General features: G+C 32.5%; 1 protein-coding gene and 1 long non-coding RNA gene across 3 annotated transcripts; both read left to right on the top strand.

The window, feature by feature from the left end:
• Positions 1 to 3862: 3862 nt before the first annotated feature.
• On the top strand, positions 3863 to 8024 carry LOC106435288 (putative glycerol-3-phosphate transporter 1). Of its 2 annotated transcripts, none has more exons than XM_048750776.1 (4): positions 3863 to 4271; positions 4351 to 5385; positions 6154 to 7179; positions 7269 to 8024. In XM_048750776.1, the coding sequence occupies exons 3-4, from the start codon at positions 6180 to 6182 to the stop codon at positions 7844 to 7846; spliced, it is 1578 nt and encodes a 525-aa protein (XP_048606733.1). In that variant the 5' UTR covers positions 3863 to 4271; positions 4351 to 5385; positions 6154 to 6179; the 3' UTR covers positions 7847 to 8024. The 2 variants fall into 2 exon arrangements, with proteins under 2 accessions (XP_048606733.1, XP_013731613.1); XM_013876159.3 differs by lacking the exon at positions 3863 to 4271 and adding an exon at positions 5489 to 5534 and having other exon boundaries at positions 4998 to 5385.
• A 14858-nt stretch (positions 8025 to 22882) lies between these two features.
• LOC125583591 lies at positions 22883 to 24119 on the top strand. The gene is made up of 2 exons (XR_007320622.1): positions 22883 to 23380; positions 23775 to 24119. It is a non-coding gene; the product is annotated as an uncharacterized LOC125583591 (long non-coding RNA).
• Positions 24120 to 27704: the final 3585 nt, after the last annotated feature.

Below are 27704 nucleotides of genomic sequence, written 5' to 3'. Positions count from 1 at the left end.
AATCAGTGTTTCCAATTGGGGTAATCCATAGATTTTAACCCGGTTTAACAGTTTTACTTCTAACCAGTAACACTGGTTTTAAAAGGGAGTGTTTCGTTCAAAAAAAGGGAGTGTATTCCAAACCACTAGTATTAAGTATTATTGTTGGCATTTAGGTTCCTAAAACAATTTTAACCACTACTATCTTTGAGATAATAATAATTTAATTAGAGTAATAAAAATATTGAATAGAGTACAGTAGTGGATGTCGCCGAGGCAGAGGAGAGGACCACGCATCTTTCTTTCTTTAAATTATATATAGACAAATTTAAAATTCTTTTTTTTTTGATCAAATGACAAATTTAAAATTCTATAATAGTACATTGGTACCATATTATTTGCGTTAAACACGCCCAATGATATGCTATTTCGTATAAAAAACTTTTCTGACGACGTCATCGTAAGAGGCCGGCAAAACTGTTACCTCTTTGTTTTATGTCGTCCAATTAAAACGTATTATGACGGAGACTACCATTTTAATTCTGAACTGTTACTGTATCAATCAAAATTTCTGTTAGATGAATCAAATAGTCTCGACTATCAACAATTTTTATCTTAGAAATACAGTTTTAACTCGTCATAAATATCTTCTCAACATGTATTACAAATATTTTACTACTTGACATTAAGTATTATATATAGAGGAGATATCAAGGTGTCGTTCGAAAAAAAAAAAATAGAGATATCAAGGTAGTCTAGTGGTTCCTTGAAATTCTCACAGACGACTGCTGGAGGTCGAATGTTCGATACTCTGTCGGCGCAGTGGTATTATACCTCTCCAAATAAATTTTTCGGGATTTTTTGGATATGAAATCTTTCAGGGTGGAGTTAGTCACTATAAAAAGTTTACCCATAACAGTTTTTGATATATCATTGATGGCCTAGTGGTTTCAATGAGATTCTCACGTACGATTGCCAGAGGTCGCGAGTTCGACTCTCTGTCAGCGGGGTGGTACTGAAATCTCTCAAAAAAAATCCTGTCGCAGATGGCCCACGGGTTTCTACGGCGTAAATAGGATTTTCCTGGATGCGGAGTCTTTCGGGGTAGAGTCAATCACTATAAAAAATTATCCCAAAAAACAGTTTTTTTATCAAAAAAAAAAAATATTAAATATTATAGAACCACACAGAAGTGATATACTCGTAAAGAAACTTTGAAGAGTTAAAGGTTGATTGTTTGTAGTTTTTGTTTTAGTTTTTGGTTTTTGCTTTTGTAAAAACTTTTTTTTATCCAATCAAGTTTTAGCTTTTAGTTTTTGTTTTTGTAAAAACATTTCACTTGCCAATCAAGTTTTTTAACAAATAGATTCCCTAAAATTTAGGGAAACTAGTTTTTCAAAATTTCAACCAATTTGTGAAGAAAAGATAAAAACCAACTTTTGTGAGTTTTCAATATAAAAACGAATTTTGTTTATTTTATATAAAATATTATATTTTAATTAAGTAAATAATATTTTCATAAAGATAAAATTCCCATACAATTTATTTTTATCATTTAACATTAATGTAAAATAATTTATGTGTTTCATATATGTAAATAAATATAGATAATTTTAGTATTAGTTGTAGCCAATTAATTCTTAATATCTATAAATAAATTATTGAATAATATTATTATACATAATAAACAACAACTAAAAATTATAAAATTAAAAATATTTTATTAATACAATATATTATATTAATTTGAAAAATAGCCATTCAAGTTCTAAAAAACAAAAAATATTTTATGTAATAAAATTTATAAATAGTTTCAAAATTTTAAAATATTTTAATTTTTATAATTTTTATAATTTATAAATATTTTATTAATTATATTTAAGTATAACACTTAAAATAAAATAATTTAAAACATGGTGATGTTTTTATTTTAAATAACAGCCACTATATTTTGATAAATTTTAATGGTAATTTTTAAAACTAAATTATTTTAAAACAATGTATTGCTTATTTTATAAAAAAAACTAAGAATAAAGCAAAACTAAAATCTAAAAACCAAAAATCAAAACCAAAAGGTGAAAATCAAAAACCAAAATCTAAAAGTTAAAAAGCAAAAACCAAAATCTAAAACCAAAATCTAAAAACCAAAAACTAAAACAAAAAATTAATGGAAACAATCATCACCTTATGCGATTCAGGTTCAAAGCAAATTATCGGTTATTTTAAATTTGTGTAGTTAGGCATATATGAAACTATGATTTAAATTTCATTTGAATATTTACGGAGAAAGTCCATCGATGGACTGCACTTCACAATAAAAATTACCCTGAATTAAAAAAGACTAGACCAGAAAATTAAAATTTAGGTTGTATTTTGTTCAAATTTAAATTGTTATTTTTCCTTTTTAACATCAATTTTTAATTTAGAAAATGAAAGGATAGTTTCAAATGAATTCGTATCCTTTAATGGTTGACAACAAGTTTGCTTCCTGTAAAAATTTTACAAGATAGTGACAGAAACATGACACAGTGTTTTGAGAAATTCTTGGGTTCCATAGGGGTGAACCAATAGGATTGAGTTATTTTAGATTCAATGTTTTTTAAAAAAGAAAACCAAATAATAAAAATTTGTGAAATTATTTTATGTTTTTTTAAAAAAAAATTAATAGTAATTACCATAAAAATATTTTTTTTAGTATTGTTAACCTATTAGTAAAATATTAAACTCTAAACCTTAAACCCTAAACACTAAACCCTAAATCTTTGGATAAACCTTGAACCCTTGGAAAAATCCAAAACCCTTAATTCTAAACCCTAAACCAAACCCGAAACCCTTAATCCTAAACCTTAATACTAAACCCTAAACCCTAAATTCTAAACACTGAACCCTAAATCCTAAACCTTGAATTCTTGGAAAAATCATAAACCCTAGACCCTAAACTCTTAACCCTTAATCTTAAATCCTAAACCCTTAATCCTAAATCTTAAACCCTTAGGGTTTAGGATTAAGGGTTTAGAGTTTGGTTTAGGGTTTAAGATTAATGGTTTAGGGTTTAGGATTTTCCCAAAGATCCAAAGGTTTAGGGATTGTGTTAAAAAAAAAAATCCAAAGGTTTAGGGTTTAATGTTTAGAGTTTAGAGTTTAAAATTTAGTATTTTGCTAACTAGTTTAATAAGATTAAAAAAATTAATAATTACTATTATTTTTTATTTATTTTTAAAACATAATATAATTTCACAAATTCTTATTATTTGGTTTCTTTTTTCAAAAGATATTGAATATAAAATAACTAAATCCTATTGGTTGGGTGTACCTCTAAATTCACCGAGTGGGTGAACCTAAGAATTTCTCGAATGTTTTAATAGCTGACACAAAATAAAATTTTGTAATAAAATAAAAATCACATAAGCTTTACATAATTTTCTTCGTAATGGCATATATAAAGTTAAAGTTATGATCATACATAAATATAGAGTTAAATAAACAAATATGTAACAAAATTAAATTCTAGCAATTTTTATTTGTCGAAAAAAAATTAAATCTAGCAAAATTAATGTGATAAATGCTATATGGATGTGACCCAAAAAACCATCATTTATATACTAAAGCACAAATGAGATGGCTAATCAAATTTGACAAATGAAAAACACTTTAAAAAAGTTGATTGAAAATAATTCTTTTCCATCCTTAATTTTTAGCAATTATATCTTGATATTTCATCCATGTTCAGAAAATCTCATTTCCACGATTTCAAACTGTTTTCCCCTTTTTTATAACCCTCTGTTTTTTTTTTTTTGACTCCTTTTATATTTCATCGCTCTCATACAAACAACCAACACCAACACCAACACAACAAACCGAGTAATGCCCTGTGGAAACAACAAAAACAGAGTGCATAACCCCAAAAACAGAGGAGACTCCACCCTCTCCTTACAACTTTTGTACTCAACCCTCTGTTATGTCCCCTTTTTTCTATATTCCCCAACAAAAAAAAAATCTTATAATCTCTCTTAAATTTTCAATTTTGACATGTGTTTCTTTATATCTTCTTTTCTTTCTGCAACAATTTTTTTTCTTCGTCTAGATTAGTACTTAAAAATCATTTATCGACAAGATTTTATATTGATTTGGTGGAATTATGGGAAGCAATTGATACTGGTACGATAATGGTCACGGTTTAGAGAGAGTATGGATCATAAAATAATTTTCTCCTGGACAACCATAACTACACTCTCGGCATTTATCTTCGAGTTGAATATACGAAGCATAAGGTTTTGGCCTTGACAAAGAAGGTTTTGCATGTTTTCAATTCTCTACAATTTTTTTTTTGATTTGTTGACTAATTTTTCATTTGTTGAATTTTTTTTCCAGTATTCCTTACAGCATAGGACGCTAAAGCTATTGTTGAACATATCACAGAGCTTGAATTTCTGAATTTAAAGGTGAATTTACTTTATTTAATCTTTTTTTTTGTTGCTGAAACTTAACTTAATTATTGCAAGACAATTCCTTTTAATATATAAAAGGCAAGCTAAAGTTATAAATTTTGATCTTATAAATTCAACAAACTATCAAAATAAGTAATGTGGGTTAATTTGTTTAAATGTATGCTTTTTGAAAGAAAAAAAGATGTTAGGTAAATTAACATAAAATGTCAATTTTAATCTATAAAACTTTAAATAGTAAATTTATTACATTCATCCTATCTAAATTTTGCACTAAACTACATTAAGTATTTGTTATTCTGTATGTAATCATCAAATATTGTATTTCAAGTATATTTTGTATTCTGGTATATATTTTATGTACTTTTGAAAAATTCTACAAACATGTATCAATTTTATAATGAAATCAAAGTTATTGGTTTATCCCTTTAACAGTTTTGTTTCAATGCATGTACTTCTAATATCATGTGCCACTGTTCATACAATATTTTAAATATTATTTACTCTAATTGAAAATTTATGACGATGATTAACTAATTATGAAAAAAGTGCACAGGTGGTAATACTAGTATAATAATAACTGCGTAGGGAGACATTAGGTGTATCACGCAGGAAATAACCTCCGCTCATTGGCCTGGTTAGGCGATTAGATTAGAGACGCAACTATGAAGGGTACACTCGTAAATCCCGATCCGAGGAACATTATTTGTAGTGAGAAGGGTAGGATCGTCATTTCAAGTATCTTCAGGAATAAAATTCAATTGTTTAATTCAATCGTGTATGGGCTTCGAATGCTATAAACCCGTCGCCGTTGCTTGCAACTCCAAAACGTCTCGAAGTCGCTTTGCATCTTCAAAGCAATCCTTAAAACTTTTCATATCTATAAACTCTCAAGAGAGTTCGAGAATTTCTTGTCGGGAGGAAACGTTGTTGCTTCTTAGCTTGACGAAAGGATTTAAAGGTAATTCAAATTATGTTTGTTTTCGAACTTTGAAGTTTACTTTAAGTGGTTCTGTAAATAGAGTCAAATCTTGGTTTGAAGTTTTTTTTTGTATATTGTAAAGACTGTTACAGATTACGAAGATGAACCTTTCAAAAAAACTGTGAGACGTGCGTCTTCATCAATAGATCTCTTTCTTGGTCGTCTCCAAGAGTTTTTCTTTTTGTTTGGCATTTTCTATATTTGAATCTTAATCTATATAACAATCATAGTTTGAATATATCAACAAGGATGAGATTTTATTTTGCATAATTATTAAAAAATCGAAGTATCTGCATTAAGGCTCACGAGATTTGAGGCAAAATAAATAAAATGAAAACTCACGAGATTTTTAATTAATTAATTAGTTTCAGGGGTTCAATGAATTTTTCAACTTCTGCGAGAAGATTCCTTAAATATACCCTATACGAGGTCAAAATTCGTACTAATTAAGGTTACAAATCTGATAAAATTTAGCATAATTATTTATTAATAAAGTAAATTGAAGAGAATTCACCTCAAATAGTCTTCTTGAAAGTTTACAGACGAAACATGCATCACAATCATATGATCTGTCACTAGCTACGACACGTTTTAGAGATTCAACAGAAGTAACCCTTGTGTAAAGCCAAGAGTTCTATGAAGATTTTTCCAGAAACAAAAAATGAGAGTATAATTCCATATGAAAATGGAATCTTCTTCTTGAGATTTAACTAATTCATGGACTATATATTTATATCTTATTTACAGGTAAACATTCGACATAATAATTTCTCATGGCTTCTCTAATGCAATCCGAGCCAGAGATGGAGAAAAAACCAGTTGGGATTCGATTCTTGGAACGAATCAAAGGGTCAAAGCTCTCTTACAACGCATATCAAGCCATAGTCTTGATCGTCACGTTCCTCGCTTACGCTAGCTATCACGCCGCTAGAAAAACAACAAGCATTGTGAAAAGCGCTCTTGATCCACAATCACCAGACACAGGGGTTAACTCACTCCTTTTGAGATTCACTTCGTTTCGATCATTCAGACAAGAACAAGAAAATGGTGGTTGGGCTCCGTTCAACGGACCAAACGGAACGGTTCTGCTGGGGGAGATCGACGTTGCGTTTCTTGCTGTTTACGCTTTCGGTATGTACTTCGCTGGACATCTGGGAGACAGGATGAACCTGAGGATCTTCTTGACCGTTGGGATGGTCGGAACCGGTTTGTTCACGTCTCTTTTCGGTGTCGGTTACTGGGCGAACGTTCATAGCTTTTACTATTTCTTGATCATGCAAATGCTCGCTGGTCTGTTTCAATCCTCTGGCTGGCCTTCTGTGGTGGCCGTGGTCGGAAACTGGTTTAACAAGAAGAAGAGAGGTTTGATCATGGGGATATGGAACGCGCATACTTCCGTCGGCAACATCACAGGCTCGTTGATCGCTGCTGCGATGTTGAGATATGGTTGGGGATGGTCTTTTGTGGTTCCCGGTGTGGTTATTGCCTTGATCGGGTTGGTGAACTTCGCTTTCTTGCCTGTGAATCCGGAGATGGTTGGAGCTGAGCGAGACGAGGATGTTGATTCATCGAGTGAGAAGATTGGTGACTCTGTAAGTGTCCCCTTGCTGTTGAGCTCGTCTGATTCGGAGACCGATGACAAGAAACGAGCTGTTGGGTTCATTGAAGCGTGGAGGATCCCTGGAGTTGCTCCTTTTGCTCTCTGTCTCTTCTTCGCTAAGTTGGTCGCTTACACTTTCCTCTACTGGCTTCCTTTCTACGTTAGCCACACAGGTATGCAAACACAACACTAACACAAACCACACTTAGACTGTTTGTTTTGGTCATGTAACTGATTACAAGTTTTGTGTGGTGATTTGCAGCGATCGAAGGCGAGTATTTATCAGACGAAACAGCGGGAAACCTTTCGACAATGTTCGACGTTGGAGGTGTGGTCGGAGGAATCATGGCCGGTTACATTTCAGACAGGATAGGAGCAAGAGCGATTACGGCTGCGAGTTTCATGTACTGTTCGATCCCAGCTCTGTTCTTCTACAGGAGCTACGGACATGTGTCGTTACTAGCCAACGCGTCTCTCATGTTCTTAACCGGGATGTTGGTTAACGGACCTTACGCTTTGATCACTACGGCTGTTTCAGCTGATCTCGGGACGCACAGCTCCTTGAAAGGAAACTCGAGGGCTTTGGCTACCGTAACGGCTATAATCGACGGGACGGGATCCGTTGGAGCGGCGGTTGGTCCGTTGCTAACGGGTTACATATCGTCGAGGAGTAGCTGGACGGCGGTTTTCACCATGTTGATGGGAGCTGCGTTTGTGGCGGGACTGTTGTTGACTAGGCTTGTGATGGCCGAAGTAGCGGCTAAGATAGCAGAGTCTAGGCCGTCGGAATCAGAGTGTAGAGCTCCCGTGGACCATCAGGGTCATGTGCTAGATGTGTGAGCAACTTTGATCGCCATTTTTAGTTGAGTTCTTGAAGAGGAAAGATTCGGACCGGAGTTTTATGTCAAGATTTGGTCTGTGGGGGAAATTTGTAAACATGTAATCTGTATTGTGAATGTACATAAATTAAGATATGATATCGATCTTTTTGGATAAATGTTAAATTTTAGACTCGATCTTTTTTGTACCAGAATACAAAGATATAACCAGAATACCAAAACTACAAACAATAGAAACGTTACTACATAAATCAAGAACTGAACCAAACGGACAGAACGATTGAATCCTCATTGTTGTTGCCACAAGTATTCCCATTTCCCACGCTATGCCAGCCCTCAAAACCCCATTATTAATAATGCTTACAGTGTCACGTATATGAAAACAGAATCTGATCGACGGGTCACACCACTTCCGGCGGCGCGGAAGTTTCATAAGACAGACAAAATAAAAACTGTTTCCTGACACTTTTCATGAGCTTGTGAGTTACATGAAACATCTACAAAAGATCGCTACCTCTATTCAACACCGAATCACGCCAAGGAGCTTTCGATAGAGCAACTCCAAATGGGGCCGAAGATTCTTATATCCATCTTGATTTGATCAAGTTCTCAAAGAATGAAACTCCATCCTGTGGTAGTCAGATATGGAATGTTTGATAAAGATTAGCTTTGGTTTCCAGGCGAACATGTTTGACCAAATATTTATTCATTTTAAAGTCATCAGGACATTTGGCAAAAAAAATTAAAAATAAAATATGTGAAAACTTCTAAACAAACAAGTGGAATTCATGTCGGCACATATTTTATATGAATTGTGTGGGTAAAATTGCCAGCTGCTTTAATCCTACTTACTCATGGTATCGGCATATTGGATTCAGCGTCATCCCTCTTTTTATAATATAGTTTAAACATAAAATATACTACTATTGTGAAAATCTATGGCTAATAGATTAAGGACCACAGCTTCGGATTTCAAATATATGATCGTGGTTTTAGACCACTCCATTTGATTACTGATCGGTTTAATAATAGCATAAAATATATAGACTATCTAGTATCCAGTGTCCTCTGGCTACGTATGGACCAACCACTAGATGCACACACAGAAAGTAATTGATTTTTTTTTTTTTTTGTCAACTTGTTTTATAAGGCTCAAAACCTAACGTGTTACAAAAATGAATCAAATAAGTCCATTACAGAATTTAATCCCAAGGGAAGCCCAACTTTCCAAGATAAGATTAAGAACAAACATAATTACACGGTACACCATGGATCTACGCGTAAGCTACACGTGTCTTCAGTTAAACTTAACTAGGGGGTGATGTATTGCGCAGACGGACATCGTTGCTTCTTCACCGGAAAACCACCGTAAATGTGAATTTCCGGTAGATCAAATAACACAGCAACGAAGACTTGGTTCCTTTTGTAACTTTCCATCTCTCAAGTCGATGATACTTTCTCCGAGGTTAACTCTCTTCGCCGGATGTGGAGAATACCAAGCTCTATAAGATTCAGACACAGCTCTTGTCAAAACACTTGTAGAACAAGCTTTGACATATCTGAAGCTGTACTAAACCATAAGACCAAACATGCAAAGCTCTAATCTTCACCCTTTACGAAGACTTTGCCAATTAATTTATAATAAGACAAAGATTTATATCTTGGGGAATGAAGATAGAGGATAACCGACACAAAGAAAAAACTCTTAGAAAGCAATCAGTAAATTTGATTAAAACAGAGAGATGAACTTTTTTTTAAACAGAACACACAACAAAAGCTCGTCAAGCGAAGTGAAAAGTCTGATCTAACAAAGATCAGAAGAAAAAGTCGCCTTGCGAAGACTGAAATCCGCAACCAGAATCAAAAGTCGATCTTTCGATCAAAAGGATTATTTTACATCAAAAAGAAATAACATAACTCTCTTCCCCCTCTGAAAGATTTGAGTGTGATAAGAGGGGAAGAAAAGAAAATTCTCTCTCTCTAATTGATACGCTATAGTTTATCGTACTAATTTATAATGAATCAAATTAAAATATCGGATCCCACTAGAAGAACCTGCTTAGTTATTTATTACAGTGATCTTTTTTTTTTTGAACATTATATTTATTACAGTGATCTAAGAATTCTTTCTATTGAACATGTATATACAGTACTCCCTTCTGTTCTTAAAAGATAAATATTTAAAAATAAAAGGTAGTTCATAAATTTATATTTTGTATGTATTTAGTAAAAAAATTATTAGTTAATAATGGAGTTGTCAGAAAAGAGAGTTAATAATGGTAAATTATAAATATTTAAAAATTAATTATACTTATTCAAATACTATTAGTTTAAATTTATAGAAATAATTAAATTTTATTTTATATATATATCAATATATAAACAAAAAATATGCATTATTTAAAAACAGAAAGAGTATTTGAAACATAAAGAGCAAAAAAAAAACAAAAAAAAGAGTATTATTTTAGTAAAAACTTCTACCTTCAATTTTAAAAATGAGACAAAGATACATTACTTCGGCGTTGCAGGAGTCTACATGATAATTTTGAAAGCGTAAGCCTGCTTCACATTCTCCGGAGCAGGATGACCGGGTAGACTCATTATTGAAAGATGTTAGGACGAGAGACATTTTTTCTTTGATATAGATCAGACATGGTCATATAGAGGTGCTCTTCAACGGAACGTCTCGTCTGAATAAGACTTAGTTTAATAAAATGTACAACCGAAGAAAGAGAATATAAGGATAATGTTATAAACGAAGGTCCGGTGGAAGCCCATATTCGAAAGCCTATATTCTTATGTCTTTGTATTTCCTAGCCTATATTGTATTAGTGTTTCATACTTATGCAATTCCCTATATAAAGAGCTCCTTATTGTCTAATAAAGATACATACTTTCCCCTTATTTTCATAACACGTTATCAGCACGATAGTCTCTAGCCCTAAGCCCACACGAAATATTCTTCAACTCAGCCGAAAATCATCAAACCCTAAACGCAAAGGAATCTGCCTCGGAACTTCAAAGATGCCGTTCTCTCAAACCGTGAGGACTCAGAAAACGATCAAGATATCAAATCGAAGCCCTCGCCGAGACGAATCCGTCAGTGCAAACCGCTTGTCGATCTGACCACCCACGCGCCTTCACGCACAAATACAATACGCGCCGATTTGATTTGGAAACCAAATCCGATTCCAACAAGGATTTTCTAGCCGAACTCAACTTCTGTGCAAGATAAGTTTATCATACCTTAGTTGATTCATGCTATCTTGTTGGCGTTCATGTTATCTAATGCTCCTCGTGTTGTTTCATGAGCCGAGGGAATTAAAATCTAATATCAACAAGGAGTTCAAGCCGAGAGGAGTTACTGCCCATGCGATCAAACTCTCTTTTCCATTCAGATCAAAAGGAGTTCATAGGTAAACTATCTCAAACTTTAAAACTACTTAGAGGTCGAGTTTAATGTAATTAAACTCGAACCATACAAGAGAGAACCGATCGTATATACCTTAATATGTGATCATAGAAACCAAAACCTAACCAACTATGAATACATAATTCGATTTATATCCTTATAAATCATATAGTATATGTTTAAAACTTAGTAAAACATGGTCATAAGTTTTAAACCTAAGAACTAATCTAAACCTAAAATCGCATGACATGAAAATCGAATGTCATGCTTAAAACTGAAAATTGTATAAACCTATACTATCTAATATGATTCTAATAATTATAAAACTTGAATTATATACCTAAAACTATAGTTTCAGATCTGATTATGTCAATAATCAGATCGCATACTTGGTATGCTTGAAAAACCGATTCCTAAACATCTAAAACCTAATTTGCTTAAACCTAAAAATCGCATAGCTTTAAAATTAAAACCCCCCTTGATGAAAAATTTCTAAAACTTGTTTTCACATGCTGTTTAAAGCTTTAAAATCTAATTGTTTGTTTAAGAAAATCTGATTGCATGTTTTTAAAATTAGAAATCGCATTCTAGGCATAAAACTGCAAATCGCATGCTTAATTGAAATTTGATTTGTTTGACCACCTAATCACATGCTAGGATTATCAAAAATTGATTGTATGATCTGTTTGTTAATAGAAATTGCATGTTTTAGGTTTGCAAATCATATGCTAAACATTAAAATCAAAATCGCAAGCTAGACATAGAAAATTAAATCGCATGTTTAGGTTTGAAATCTGATTTTGTTAATCACATGATAGGATTGATAAAACCTAATTGTTTGATATGATCTCTAATAGAAATTACATGTTTTAATGTTAGAAATCGAAACATACACATTAAAACTGAAATTGCATGCTAAAACCTAGAACCTTTAAAAAAAAAATAGGAAGGTTGTTACAAGGTTGTTACAAAGTTTTTAGGGTTTTTGTCTTGGTCGATTTTATGCTTGTATAACTTGATATTTTTCATGCATAAATACATGTTTAAGGTTTCATAATTAGACTAAGAATAATTACATGTCCTTGTGTCTAAATCCTATTAGAATTAGGATTTGAAATTTAACCTAAAATCTGATCGCATGTTTATTGGAATTTCCTGAAAATTTAAAACTTAATAAATTTAAATTAGAATTCCAGAATTTGATCATATGAAACCTAGGGATAAAATTTCATGATTAGATTGAAATTATATGCTAATTGATTAAAAATCGATTAGACCTAGGAAATTGAAATCGCATGATTAAATTCTATTAGAAATAGAAATTGCCTTGATCACATGCTATTGATTGAAATCTGATTTGGTTGCTTGATCACACGATATGTTTAAAATTTGAATCGTATGTCTTAACCAAATCTGATTCGCATGCTTCAAACCCAAAATCTGATTTGCTAGCTGATTACTTGATTGAAAATGATGCCTTGCTTGTTTAAAACATAGAGATTGCATGAAATCCTATCCGCATGATTAAAAGCTTGGCCGTAGGATCAAAACTTCATCATATGCTAAACTTGATTCGATTACATTGCGTGGCCTATATGTGTTTTTAAACTTTGAATCATATGCTGAAAAATCTAGCAAATCCGAAACACATAATCAAATCCTAAAACTCTTTGGATTTGGCTTGGCCAAGACTATACATGTTCATATGAACATTTGTAGGATTGTTTTTCAAAGTCTTGGCCAAATAAAATCTTAGCCAAATTTTAAGACATGATCACTTGTTTAAAACTTAAAATCTGATCATAAAATTACTCTTTGGCCGAAATCTATAAGAATCCTAGAACCATTCGGATTTGGCCTGGCCGAAACTTTTGTTTGGCCTAATGAACAATCACATGATCTTTAAAGCCTTGGCCAAATGCAAAACCTTGGCCTAGCTTAAATCTTGATCAAATGCAAAGTCTAAATTCTCTTGGCCAACCTTTAAAAGACCTTGACCGAAGGCAAAAGCTTGGCCAAATTGAAATTTCTATTGGCCAAATATGAAATCTAGTCAAACTAATAGAATCTTCTGGCCAAAGCATTTTGGTAAAATCATCTTGGCCGAATCCCCTTGGCCAAAATTCCTTGGCCAAAGTCTTTTGAATAATCTATCTTAGCCGAATTTAAATCCCTATTAATCTAATCAGACTTAATTTATTTCTGGCTATTTGTTGCACACTTTGATTTATTTAATGCATGATGTTTTCAAAATTATTGTCTAAGGAAACAAAATTTGATATTAAATTACCTAAGTTTGAGATTCAATACGAGATAAATGAACATTAAGTGTTATTATCTCGAGGAGGAGAATCAGAGAATCCCAAAATCCCTAAATAAGTTAAGCATCCACGACAACAATAGCCCAAATAGAACTCGGCCAAAATGAAATCTGAAAACGAAATTGCACAACAGAAAGATTATATGGAGATTAATGATTGGCAAACCGGTCATGCCATTCCGGTTAAGTATGCGACATTCTATTGAATGGTTTAAGATATGCTGCCCCTTTGAATAAGGGAATTGATAATATGAGTATTCACCATGATATTTCGAAAATAAGCAAGGAATTTCGTGGGCTTGATCACCCACAGATAGACTGATCATCCATCATATATGACGACCTATGGTTGTACATATCCTTGTCAAAATCTGCAATAAGTTTGCAAGAGTAATTGGTGATACCGGTGGATTTATGAATCCTTATAAGTTGCAGCAAAATTTGTTCGCATAATGCCAAAGAACAAATAGAGACTCTCCCATGAATTTGATAAATGGTCAAGAATTAATGTTTTCATATAGAGAACTTAAATAAGTTGCTCCACCACAAAGTTATAAGATGGGATCTGAAATTGAATTAAGTGTATACGTTGGATATAAATCTCCATAAGAATACATAAGGCCACGAGAGATATGATTAAGGCTAGCCATGGATTAGATAAATCCGTATATCCAACATCAGGGAGAGAAATAATAAGCTGGTAAACGATTTCGAGAATGAATAATGATCCTCAAATATGAATATAGAATAAGAGTCCAAAGAATGAATCATTCTCAGAACTTAAACAAGTCAATTGCCAGACATGTTTGATGACCCAAACTGAAATATACCAGCGGGTTATGCTCTAATAAAATTGATATTGGACTTAGTTAAGATAAGATGGTTCCATACATGTATTACTCGGAAATGAGAAGAACATATAATTGAAATGGCAGATCCGAAATTAAGGTTTTCCAAAGGAAACCTTAGACATGACCATGAATAAAGATCAGGTACCTGAAAATAATAAGATCTAAATGCATTATGTCATGTCTGGATTATAAATGGAACCGTTAAAATAATATTGACGTCGATGATGATGTAATATTTGAATACAAAAGCGCTTGACAAAAGCGAGGATCATGAAACCAACGTCTATCATAGATACTCAGAGAAATTGATAAGCAATTGATAATGATATAAGACGTGGTATATGAAATCTCTTAAGAGAAGAGATGTAGTCAAACCAGTTGGACATAAGTAAATCTTTCGTGAGAAAACATAATAAGAATGGCAAAATTGCATAAGGTTCTCACAAAGACCTGGTATCAATTATAAATGAGACATACTCCTATGTGGTGGATGCAACGACATTCTGATTCCTTATAAGTCTGGCAAATAAAATATATATCTATATGGTCCAATGGATAACGAAATTTATGTGAAAGTTCCAGAGGGTATCGAACTACCGAACACATCAAGTTCTCGAGAACAATATTGAATATCTTTATGTGAACGACTTGAATATCCTAGGAACCTCTAGAGAAATTTCCAAAGATAGAATACATCAAGAAAGAATTCGAATTCAACATGAAAGGTTTTGGGAAAACAAGATTATATATTGGATTATACATTGAGCAACTTGAAAAGAAAATCCTTATGCATCAAATGACATACATAGATAACGTGCTCAAGAAGTTTGATATGGACTAAGCTTACGAATTGACAAGTCCCATAATTATAAGGTTCCTCAGTTTAGAAAAGATAATTTCGGCCCTAATGAAGAAAATGAGGAGATCTTTGGTCCCGAAATACCATGTCTAAGTGCCATAAAGTTTTGACGGATTTGGCGAGCCATACAAGGCTAGATAAATAATTTGTCGTAATCTATTAGCTAGATATAGCTCATGATCGACCCAAAGACACTAGAACGGGATTATACATATTTTTGTTACCTACAAAGAACTAAAGACTTGGGTCCATTTGATACTAACCTACCCGAAGAAGGGTAAATTATTTTGGTGATTCAGGTTGTTTGTCCGTCCAAGTTCAATCAAGCGAGGATTTGGTGGATCTAATTACTAAGGCGTTATTGACATCCAGAGATGTACTCAACAGGGGAAGTAATACGTGTTGTACTCTTTTTCCTTCACCATGGTTTTATCCTATTGGGTTTTCCTGGTAAGGTTTTAATGAGGCAACATCCAAAGCGTATTACAAACCACATCGGAGATGGTCTTCCAAGGGGGAGTATAATAAACCAAGGTCTGGTGGAAGCCCATATTCGAAAGCCCATATTCTTATGTCTTTGTATTTCCTAGCCCATATTGTATTAGGGTTTCATACTTATGTAATTCCCTATATAAATGGTTCCTTATTGTCTAATAAAGATACAGACTTCCCCTTATTTTCATAACAGATAATGTGTTATTTGATGATTGGCCATCAAAATTGTTGAAGTTTTTTTGTTTCACCTAATTTTTTCCAGATCATTTATGTTATACTAAATTAATTTATTTTATATCAAAACTTATCATCTTTGTGTGTATAAATAGAAAATTTTCCATTTGATTTTGATGGAAGAGTATATTTTATAATTTTATAAACTTTTTCAATCAATTTTTGTATATATATTTTAAATTTGTTTTTGATAAACATATATTAAAATATATAATTCTTAGTTCTTTTGATTTAGAATTAATCATTTTCTAACTTTGAGATTTCCTTGCAATAATTATTTTATTTTATCTTTCAATAAATTATTGTTTATGTTTTAACCATTAATTGGCAATTAGCAAATCAAAACATAAAATATAAAATAAAAATAGATGAATAAGGTGAAGTTTTTTCTTTCATAAATCATTATATTATATGATTTAAAATTAAATATGTTTTAAATGATTATGTGGAAAATAATGATAATATGAAGTGTTAAAAGGTGAAAATTAGGTGTTCGAATAATAATCTTTTGTACATGGTTTAAGAGAGAAGTAACAAAATCTTAGTACTATAAATAAATAAATAAATAAATTAAATATATATATATATATATATATATATATAAATTAACTAGATAAGAGACAAATATAACCAGAGAAAATAGTTAATAGGAGTTTTTTTTACTTAAACAGAGAAGCAATTTCATTGATTATGTTTTTAACATTCAACACGAAGAAAAAAATATTTTTTAATAGAAAAGTATATATATAGATGAAAAATTATTCAATTTGGGAAGTGACCCAGAAACCGTAATAACCAAGCTAACATTTATTTTCTTCATGTGGTATTTAGAAGCTGGATCTACCATCTCATTTTCCTGAAAGTAACTTTTGTCATGCAAATGAATCGGTTCTTACTAGTGCTGGGAAAAATATCCATAAATTTTTGTTCGATTCGTTATCCATTCCAATTTAAATAAAAAACTCGGATATCCGTAACTCTATGAATCAAAGCAAAACAAATATTAATATTTAATATCTGTAAGAAACAAAGCAAATCACAAATACTAATATTTTTTGGAGCAGATATCCGATTCGACCCGATCCGTTGTATGTATATATATACATATATTTTTAAAATTATATAAATATTTTATTTTATATAAGTTATACAATGTTTTTTATTTACTAAATTTATTATATTAGGTATTAGACTTCCACGGAAGTCTTATCGGATCAGCTAGAAACTTTAATAAACATGAATGTTGGTAACCTCATAAATATCATAAATTAAGTTATAAATTTCATTCAGTAGCTAAAATATTGATTATTAGAGATGAATTAACAAGAAAATGTTAAAATTCTTTATAGTTTTAGATAAAATGAAAGTTTATCAAACAATGACACAGACGACTTTCACGGAGGTCGTCGTCTGGCAGACTTCTAGGAAGTCGTCCATTTAAGTTAATTTTGCAATTGATATTTAACCTAGACGACTTACATGAAAGTCGTCCATCTTTGTTTGTTTAAAAAAAACTCGAGACGACTTACATGTAAGTCGTCAAGGAAAAATGGGTTAGTTTGGTATTTGACCGGATTGTATCAGAAATTTAACTTTTCTTGGACGACTTACATGTAATTCGTCCAATAGAAAATTAAAAAATCAATAGTTTGTTATACCTAGACGACTTCTATGTAAGTCGTCTCAGGTTAGTTTTGCAATTGAAAATAAAACAAAAAAAATTATTTTTCCTAGGCGACTTCCACGGAAGTCGTCCGTCCGACGATCCGACGACTTCCACGGAAGTCGTCCGTCCGACGATCCGACGACTTCCACAGGAAGTCGTCCGTCTGACGATCCGACAACTTCCACGGAAGTCGTCCGTCCGACGACTTACATGGAATTCGTCCAAGGTAAGAAAGTTTTGACCAGAATCTCCGAATAAAATCATGGACGACTTCAACGTAAGTCGTCGGACGGACGACTATCGTGTAAGTCGTCTAAAAAATAATAATTTTTTTTGTTTTATTTTTCAATTGCAAAACTAACATGAGACGACTTCCATGTAAGTCGTCTAGGTATAACAAAATATTAATTTTTTTAATTTTCTACTGGACGACTTACACGTAAGTCGGAAAAGTCAAATTTCTGACCCAATCCGGTCAAATGCAAAACTAACCTGTTTACCCTAGACGACTTCCATGTAAGTCGTCTATAAAAACTCATTTAAAAGTCAATTGCAAAACTAACATCTGTATTGACCAGAAGATTTCCATGTAAGTCGTCTACAGCCAGTCGTCTACATCCAGACGACTTACCTGTAAGTCGTCTACAGCCAGACGACTTACCTGTAAGTTGTCTGGACGAACAGATCTGAGAAAAAAAACTGATTTCATAGTTTCAACCAGTGAGATAACTTGTTTAGCACACATAAGTCTTCTCCAAGCATCCATAATCTCAAACAAAAGTGACCCACCAAGAATCGCAAGCTTCAATGGCTCTATGAACCATAAAACTTTTAGAATCAAAATCTTGAGTTTTTTTGGATGAATATGGAGATAAAGTGAAAGAGATGTTGTTTTTAGTTCATAGGAATTAAGAAAAAAGAGTGTAAATCGATTTTTAAGTGCAGTAAGAGCTTCAAATTGGTTGTTCATGGTGGTTGGTGTATTGATGGGAATGACAATATTGCAAATACTTGAGGAATATGACGGTGATAGAGTAAAATATGCATTTTCGATAAAAAAAAAAGAAAAAAAAGTGAAGGCATTTTCGTGAATAATTTGAACTTTGGAGGTGAAAAAGGCAAGTCAAAGTTCCAAAAAAAACATGGATTAGTTTTGTGGTTGCTTCAAGTTATGAGTCATATTTGCAAAAACCCGAGATATATATAATTTTTTTCATTGGTATGTAAGAATTTAACAACTAATTAGCAATAAATGGTTTTACAAGTCTTTTACATCCATATAACAACCAATTAATGGACCAACATATTTTTCTTGGGACTTTGAGAAACATTTTAGTGATGACACATGTCATAGCTAAAATGTTGTAATGTTTATCTTTTAAATTATTGGAGATATATACTGGGATTAGCCAAATATGACTCAAAACTTGATTTTAAATACGAAACTATACCCAAACTTGAATCAAATGCAAAACTAACCTAAAAGCCTTGTGAAATTACATCCAGCCCCTTGTGACCAAACAAAAAAGCAGAACTCATTTTTACGAATATAGCCCCAAAAAGTTGTCTGAGTCTTCTAGACGACTTCCAGGGAAGTCTTCTAGACGACTTCCAGGGAAGTCTTCTGGTGTAGTTGATCTTTAAAATAATTTGTAAATTTTTTAAAAAATATTTTGACAAGTGAAAAATTAAAATAATGCAATTATAAACAATTTTGAGTAATATAAATTAAGATATGATAAAATTGAATAGTTTTCAACTTAGATGAGTGAAAGTAGTTAATCATTATATTCTTTGGCTTAGGGTTTGAGAACATATGTTGTAGTATTTTATGTATTCTTAGGGTTTGATTTTGGAAAGCTTAAATGTTTTTTTGAAAAAATAAAATTTTACTTATATGTGTTTATTTTTGGGTATAATAAACACTTTTTAAGTTTAATTTGATTTTATGAAGTGTTTAGTTAGTTAATTTAGTTTAGGGTTATGTTTAGGGTCTAAACGACTAACATGTAAGTCGTCTGGCGATTAGAAGACTTCTCTGAAAGTCTTCTAACTCTCGCTAAAAATATTTTAGTTTCCCGCTAAAAATATTAAAGTCTTCTGAGCGACTTACAAGCCAAGTAAGTCTTCTATTAGAAGACTTATTTGAAAGTCTTCTGAATCGAAAATATTTAACTTTATTGAAATTTTTGTCTCCATATATAAAAAAAAATTTACACATTCTCTCTCCTCCTCTCAAATGGCTGCAACAAAAATGGTATGTTCCTCATTTTAAAACTATCCAACCTTTCTCTAATCTCTTTGAACTTATAAACACCAAACTTTATATCAACTTATTGTTTTTGTCTCATGTCTTTCTCACTGGTTTATCTTGTTTTGCATGTTTTTCATCACATGGTTCTCATCTTCCATTCATTTAAAGGTAGATCTATTAATTTTAGATATGTATTTTTGTGTGTTCTATAAAGGTAGATCTATCTAATCTTCCACTCATTTTCTCTGTTTTTAAGCCATTTGAACTTTTTTGGATATGCATGTTTTTCAGATGACTTCTGGGACGACTTACCTGTTAGTCATCTAAAATATAATGCTCTAAAAGACTTCGAGGACGACTTACCTGGAAGTCTTCTGACGGAGTCTTCTCACATGTCTCCCTTTCATAACAGATATGAGCGTTTTGGTAAGTTTTTATGTTTGAATTTTCTTCATTTGGTAACTTCATATTGCATAAAGTTCTTACCTTTTTCCGAAACTAAAATTCTCCAAAACTATTCTAATCTCTTTGACTTGAAAACACCAAACTTTATATGAATTTTTCATTTTTGTCTCATGTCTTTCTCACTAATCTATCTTTTTTTGCAGGTTTTTAACCAGAAAGTTCTCATCTTCCACTTGGATATGTACTTTGTGTGTTCTATAAAAGTAGATCTATATAATCTTCCACTAATTTTCTCTGTTTTTAAGCCATTTGAACATTTTTTGATATGCAAGTTTTCAAATCTGGAGTAGACTTTGGAAGATTTATGGGAAGTCTTCTCGGAAGTCTTCTAAAATATAATGCGGTAGAAGTCTTCTAAAATGTAATGTGCTAGAAGACTTCCAGGAAGTCTTCTAAAATATAATGCACTAAAAGTCTTCTCGGAAGTCTTTTAAAATAAAATGTGCTAAAAGACTTCTTCTGGCGGAGTCTTCTTCCATATCAAGTGGAGTCGAAGCTTGTCTTTGTAGAGGAATGAACTATAATAGTTTTGTTTCTTGTCTGTTTTGTGATTTGCATGTGTACTCTTTTAGTTGTGATTTTGTTTTTGTAAATTTGAAGATATATTAATAAAAAATTTGGTAAATATGTTCATATTCCACAATATTATCTTGCTAAAATTACTTGACATAATTGAAGTTATTGGTACAACTTCAATAGCAAAATACAATAACAGAAAAAATTAATCAAATTTATTACAACTAAGGGAGAAAAATTCTCAAGAAAACGTATTCAAATTCACAAAAGTAAACCATTACATAAGTTCAAAGATATAACACTTTCATTAGAAGTCTTCTGGGAAGTCTTCTAGCAAAAAACATCATTGATGCATATAACAATAATGATACTTAAGTCATTGATACAACATATTGAGAATCATTTTAACCATTCTACTCACTCATAACAAAAACATCATTGATGCATATAAAAATAATGATACTTAAGTCATTGATACAACATTTATGAAACAAGTATTTTACCCACTCATAACAATAATCATCATTGGTGCATACTTAAGATGGAAACAAACAATAGTAACTACTCAAAACATATCACAATTTTTTACAAGTTTGTGTTAAAAAAACTTAGTCAAATTTAGTAAAACTAAGACATAAAACATATTTTGAAATATGAGTTCTACATATCTTAAAGTTACTTAACACTCTTAAAAATACAAGTTATTCAAAAACTAGCGTAGAATACTTCCACGGAAGTCTTCTCGGATCAGCTAGAAACTTTAATAAACATGAATGTTGGTAACCTCATAACTATCATGAATTAAGTTATAAAATTCATTCAGTGGCTAAAATATTGATTAATAGACATGAATTAACAAGAAAATGTGAAAATTCTTTATAGTTTTAGAGAAAATGAAAGTTTATTAAACATTGACGCATACGACTTCCACGGAGGTCGTCTGGCAGACTTCTAGGAAGTCGTCCATTTAGGTTAGTTTTGCAATTGATTTTTAACCTAGACGACTTACATGGAAGTCGTCCATCTTTGTTTGTTAAAAAAAAACTCGAGACGACTTACATGTAAGTTGTCTAGGAAAACGGGTTAGTTTTGCATTTGACCGGATTGTCTCAGAAATTTGACTTTTCATGGACGACTTAAAAATCAATATTTTGTTATATTTAGATGACTTCCATGTAAGTCGTCTCAGGTTAGTTTTGCAATTGAAAATAAAACAAAAAAATTATTTTTTTCTAGACGACTTACACGGAAGTCGTCGTCCGACGACTTACATGGAAGTCGTCCAAGATAAGCAAGGTTTGACCAGAATCTCGGAATAAAATCATGGACGACTTCAATGTAAGTCGTCGGACGGACGACTTCTGTGTAAGTCGTCTAGAAAAAAATATTTTTTTTTTGTTTTATTTTTCAATTCCAAAACTAACCTTAGACGACTCCATGGTATAACAAAATATTAATTTTTTTAATTTTCTACTGGATGACTTACGTGTAAGTCGTCGAGGAAAAGTCAAATTTCTGACACAATCGAGTCAAATGTAAAACTAACCCGTTTACCCTAGATGACTTACATGGAAGTCGTCTCGATTTTTTTTTTTTAACAAACAAAGATGGACGACTTCCATATAAGTCGTCTATAAAAACACATTTAAAAATCAATTGCAAAACTAACCTCTGTATTGACTAGAAGACTTCCATGTAAGTCGTCTACAGCCAAGTCGTCTGGACGAACAGATCTGAGAAAAAAAACTGATTTCATAGTTTCAACCAGTGAGATAACTTGTTTGGTACACATAAGTCTTCTCCAAGCACCCAGAATCTCAAACAAAAGTGACCCACCAAGAATCGTAATCTTCAATGGCTCTATGAACCATAAAATTTTGAGAATCAAAATCTTGAGTTTTTTTGGATGAATATGGAAAGAATGTGAAAGAGATGTTGTTTTTAGTTCATAAGAATTGAGAAAGAAAGAGTGTAAATCGATTTTAGGTGCATTAAGAGCTTCAAATTGGTTGTTGATGGTGGTTGGTGTATTGATGGCAATGACAATATTGTGAATACTTGAGGAATATGAGGGTGATAGAGTAAAACCATCCACTCAACACCTCTTTCGATTTTTTCATAATTCCTGGCAATGACAATATTGTGAATACTTGAGGAATATGGGAACACTAAACTAAACCATCCACTCAACACCTCTTTTGGTTTTTTCATAATTCCTCTTCTCTCCACTCAAGGCGCCGCCTGACTCAGATCTGTGTCTCTCCGGTGGCTGGGCTCTTCGCCGGCGCCAGAGAGACCCCCCCCCCCTCTCTTCTTTTCTTTTATTTGGCTTGTCGATGCGGTGGTATTATCTGGCTTTGGAGAAGGTGACGAGCCTTGTCGGATCTCCATGTCTTCCGTGGTCGTTTTCTGGCCCTTGTTCAAGTATTTCGTTTTGGCCTTTGCCCAAGAGGAGCTTGTGCGGTAGGGAGTTTTCTTGTTTCATGAGATTGTGTCCTCTTTGGATTGTATTAGATTCAGCGTAATATGATATTCAAAGGGCTTTGTGTGGTTGAGTTAGGTTTTGTTGGTCTATGCTATTTTTTGGGTAGCTTAGTTTCTCTCGCAACGGAATAGTTTATTGCCGGCTTTAGGTTCTTCGTTGCCCTTCATCAATCTCAAGACCTTGTTGATGCTTGTTCTCGGTTCTTGTCAGAGAGGTTAGGCTCTCTTGTTCCTTGTTTCTAGATGGTTTCTATCTAGGTATTGGTCATGTCCCATGTTGTCCCACTTCGCTGCATTCGGAAGTGTTATAAAGATTAGCTAATCTTAGCTTGCCGGATTATGAAGAGGTGGTCTCTTATTATTTTGCGTGTAGGAAGATGTATCTTGATTTGCTGTGGACATCAATCGTATGTAGCAACAAGGGTCCTACTTGGCTGTATCAGTTACTGCTGTTGGAGTCGTATGTGAGACTCATCGTAAGAGAAGAGAGGTTTAAGAGCAACTCCGTTCTTCGTGCTTGGTGTCTCACAATCTCACGCCTCTCTTTGCTCTTTGAATTTACATTTTCCCACATTTGGATGGGATTTTAATTCATGATGCCTATTGGTGGTTTTCCTATTTAAATTTTATTACTAGCCGGTTTGGCTCAGTGTTGTAAGAACATTTTGAAATATAAGCGTTAAAAAAAAGAGAGTAAAATATGCATTTTCGAAAAAAAGAAAAAATAAACGTGATGGTATTTTCGTGAATAATCTGAACTTTGGAGATGAAAGAGGCAAGTCAAAGTTCCAAAAAAAACATGGGTTAGTTTTGTGTTTGACTTCAAGTTTTGAGTCATGCAAAAACCCCAGATATATATGTATATATATATATAATTGTTTTTCATTGGTATGTAAGAATTTAACAACTAGTTAGCAATAAATGGTTTTACAAGTCTTTTACATCCATATAACAACCAATTCATGACGAATCTTTTTAGGTTATACCGTATAACCTATTACAAACACGTTTCTACCTGACATATCACTCTCATACATTCGTCATTAAACAATTTTGTCGTAAAAGGGTAGTTAATTTACGATGCATCTTCTCTTACATCTTCTCTTACATCGGCAATTTGTCGTAATGTTACATATGTTTTACAATAAAAAATTTCCTCATAAAATGTAGAATAGAAATCAAAGAGGCAATCTGATCGGAGTTGAATGTTGATGAGCTATGTGTTGCATTGGCACGTCCACGTCCACGTCCTCCATTGTTGTTGGACCGTCCACCACGGCCACCTCTGTTTCCTGAAGAACCGTTTTGAAGTTGTTGTTCATGAAACCATTCTAGATAACCACGAACCAAAAAACACTCAGTGATGTCATGTCCTTTCCTTCCACAATGAGTACACGATCGTGAAGGATCTCTAGAACGTGACAAAGGTGCTTCTGTAGTAGGAGTAGTATTATCTTTTGGAGGGTCAGTTTTAACCGAAAAACCCAATGCCTCAGTTCGTTGTTCTTTGGAATGCGTTGAAGCCATGTTTTGTTCTTCTCTAATGACACGAGAATAATCAATATTGAGATTTGGCAGAGGTTCTTCATCAGTAATCTGTGACCGTATGGAAGCAAACCACGAGTCATCTAGGCCAAATAGAAATTTATTAACACGAGCATCTTCTCTTTCTTTCTCTATGTCCGTGGCAGCAGCACAAGTACAAGCACGAGATGTCTTCATGTTCTGTAATTCTTCCCAAACCTTCATGAGTCTTCTATATTAATCAAGAACCGACTGCCCATCTTGTTAGCAATTTGTAATCGCATCATGTATCTGATGAAGACGAGTACCATTCTTGACAGAGTGATATCGTTCAAATATCCTCCTAACTCCTAATCCTTAAACTCTAAATCCTAAACCCTAAATCCTTGGGTAACCACAAACCCTTGGATAAATCATAAACTCTAAATAAAAAACACTAAACATTAAACCTTAAATCCTAAATCCTAAACTCTAAACCCTTGAGTGTTTTAGTGTTTAGTGATTTTGATTTAGAGTTTAGGATTTATCCAAGGGTTTAGGGTTTATCCAAGGATTTTGGGTTTAGGGATTAGGTTTTAGGGTTTATTGTTTTGCTGACGACGTTAAAAATATATATTTTTTAATTACTACTATTTTTTTTTACCTTTTAATTTTAAAAACATAATATAATTTGACAATATTTTGTTTCTTTTTTAAAAGATATCGAATTTGAAATAATGAAATCCTATTGGTTGGTGAACCTATAGGTTCACCCTAGGGGGTGAACCCAAGAATAAGTTTTTTTCCGGTAGGAAATGTCAGCACAAGCATCCCTTATATACTAAATCACAAGTAACCTCACCAATAAAATTTTGACACATAATCATGTTTTTAAAAAAAAATATTTAATATCAATAAGAGAAAATTGTGAATCGATTTTATTTTTGAAACCAAAATTTAAATCCCTAAATTTTCTGTACCACGTTCAAGTTTTAAAAGATGAAATATGTCATCAGTAACTTCCAACCATGCCACGTCTCTATGATTCTTTCGGTTTAAATTTTTATATATAACTTCACATGTCTTTTACTTTCAATCCTTTCTTCTTCTTCTTCTTCGTCATTTTTTTTTGTGTTTGACTGTACCAAAAAATCTATACAAGTTTGTACTTTGCTGATCTTTTTCATATTCATTTTTTCTTTCAATTTAATACTTTCTCACTAGTGTCTGATCCCGTGTACGGGAAAGAATCTTAATTTTTTTTATATAAATTCAACATATATTTTGAACGTGTATTGAAAATACACTCTGGGTTAAAAATATATTAACTCCACGTATATTGTCATACCACTTTTATTGGGTGTCAAGAGATACCGAAGAACGTTAATTTATATTTGCATAAAACATAAATTATAGATAATATATCGAGAAAATCATAACAATTACCTCAATCGCGTCCCAGCAGCACCACTGATATGTCATCTTCACGTTTCTTAACGGAAACATAAGCTGTCTTTCTTTTGCCACATGACTATAAATCTATGAAAAAACAATAACAATGAAACAACCGAAATAAAAGTGGTAAAACAATTACTTTAGTATTTCTGCACAAGGTCTCATTTCTTAACTCTATTTGTGCGACCTTGTTGTTTCTTCGGCTTCATATAATGTTTAATAGTACTAGATTCGGAGTCGGATAACATGTTTAATTAAAGTAAATTTAGATTTTTTGGTAGTTTTAAGTTTGAGAAAGTGGAAGTTAAGTTTTGTTTCTTGTAGAATTAACCATAGAGTTTTTTGTTTTAATATGATGCAGTGATAATTTTCTGTTTTCTAAACAAAGGTAATTTTGAATAATATATTGTCGTTCGCGGTAATGCGTAAATTTAAAATAGTTGACTGATGTCGTTTGCTGTCTTGTTGTTCGATCCCATGTGGAGTATGGTATCATGCTTAGGATAACAGTTTATTCTTCTTTTGGAAGCGTTGTATGATATCAATATCGTTGTCAAAGTAGAAGCGCGATCCAGGTGTGGTTGTGAGTGATAATTTCCCTGAAAAGTGAAATATATGTAAGCATTTATTTTGACACAAACTTTATGTTTAGCTTATTACCTTCATGTAATCGTGGAATGATACTTGTGATGATTACGATTTGGTATTTCCTGGTAGAAATGCGATTCAACTCTCTGAAATAAGCCGTCTGGTTGTCCAATATAGTTAGACGTACCATTTTGGATCTACAAAAATGATCAGATTATATATTTTTTAGTTAAAACAAATAGTATTTAATAAAATGTGAGTACCTGTCTAAACGCAATCCAATGATGATCTTTGTATTTGTGTTGTGGTTATATAAATCAGTTCCTTGGATGAGGCATATTCGGCCAACAACATCTATGGGAATAATTTGTTTTTAGCGACAAAAACAGTGAATATATTTGTATGTCAGATAGGCTAGGGTTTTTTTTTACCTGGGAGGAAGTTGGTTGAACTTGCTAAGCTGATCAACTGGGGGTAGCGTTGGGGCCGGAATATGTTTGAAGGAATCGGTGGAATGTTTTCTTGAATGAGTGTAATTATTGTTCTCTCATTGATATTGATTATGTAAGGTTGAACGGTAAGCATGTACCGTCGGTTGTTGGGAAGAAGATTAAAATATCTAATGTGATAAATTTTCCCTTCGTCGAACCGTTGGTACATTTTGTCAGACGTAGAAATAGGCACCCGCCCTTCCAGTTTTTGTTGCTGTTGAGTGGTTTAAAGCAATCATTTGAAATGTTGTTTGAATAAATTAAAG

This window comes from Brassica napus, chromosome C3 (genome assembly GCF_020379485.1).
Source record: "Brassica napus cultivar Da-Ae chromosome C3, Da-Ae, whole genome shotgun sequence".
NCBI lineage: Eukaryota > Viridiplantae > Streptophyta > Magnoliopsida > Brassicales > Brassicaceae > Brassica > Brassica napus.
Note: the sequence above shows the minus strand (reverse complement) of the source record. Positions and strands in the feature narration are given on the sequence as shown.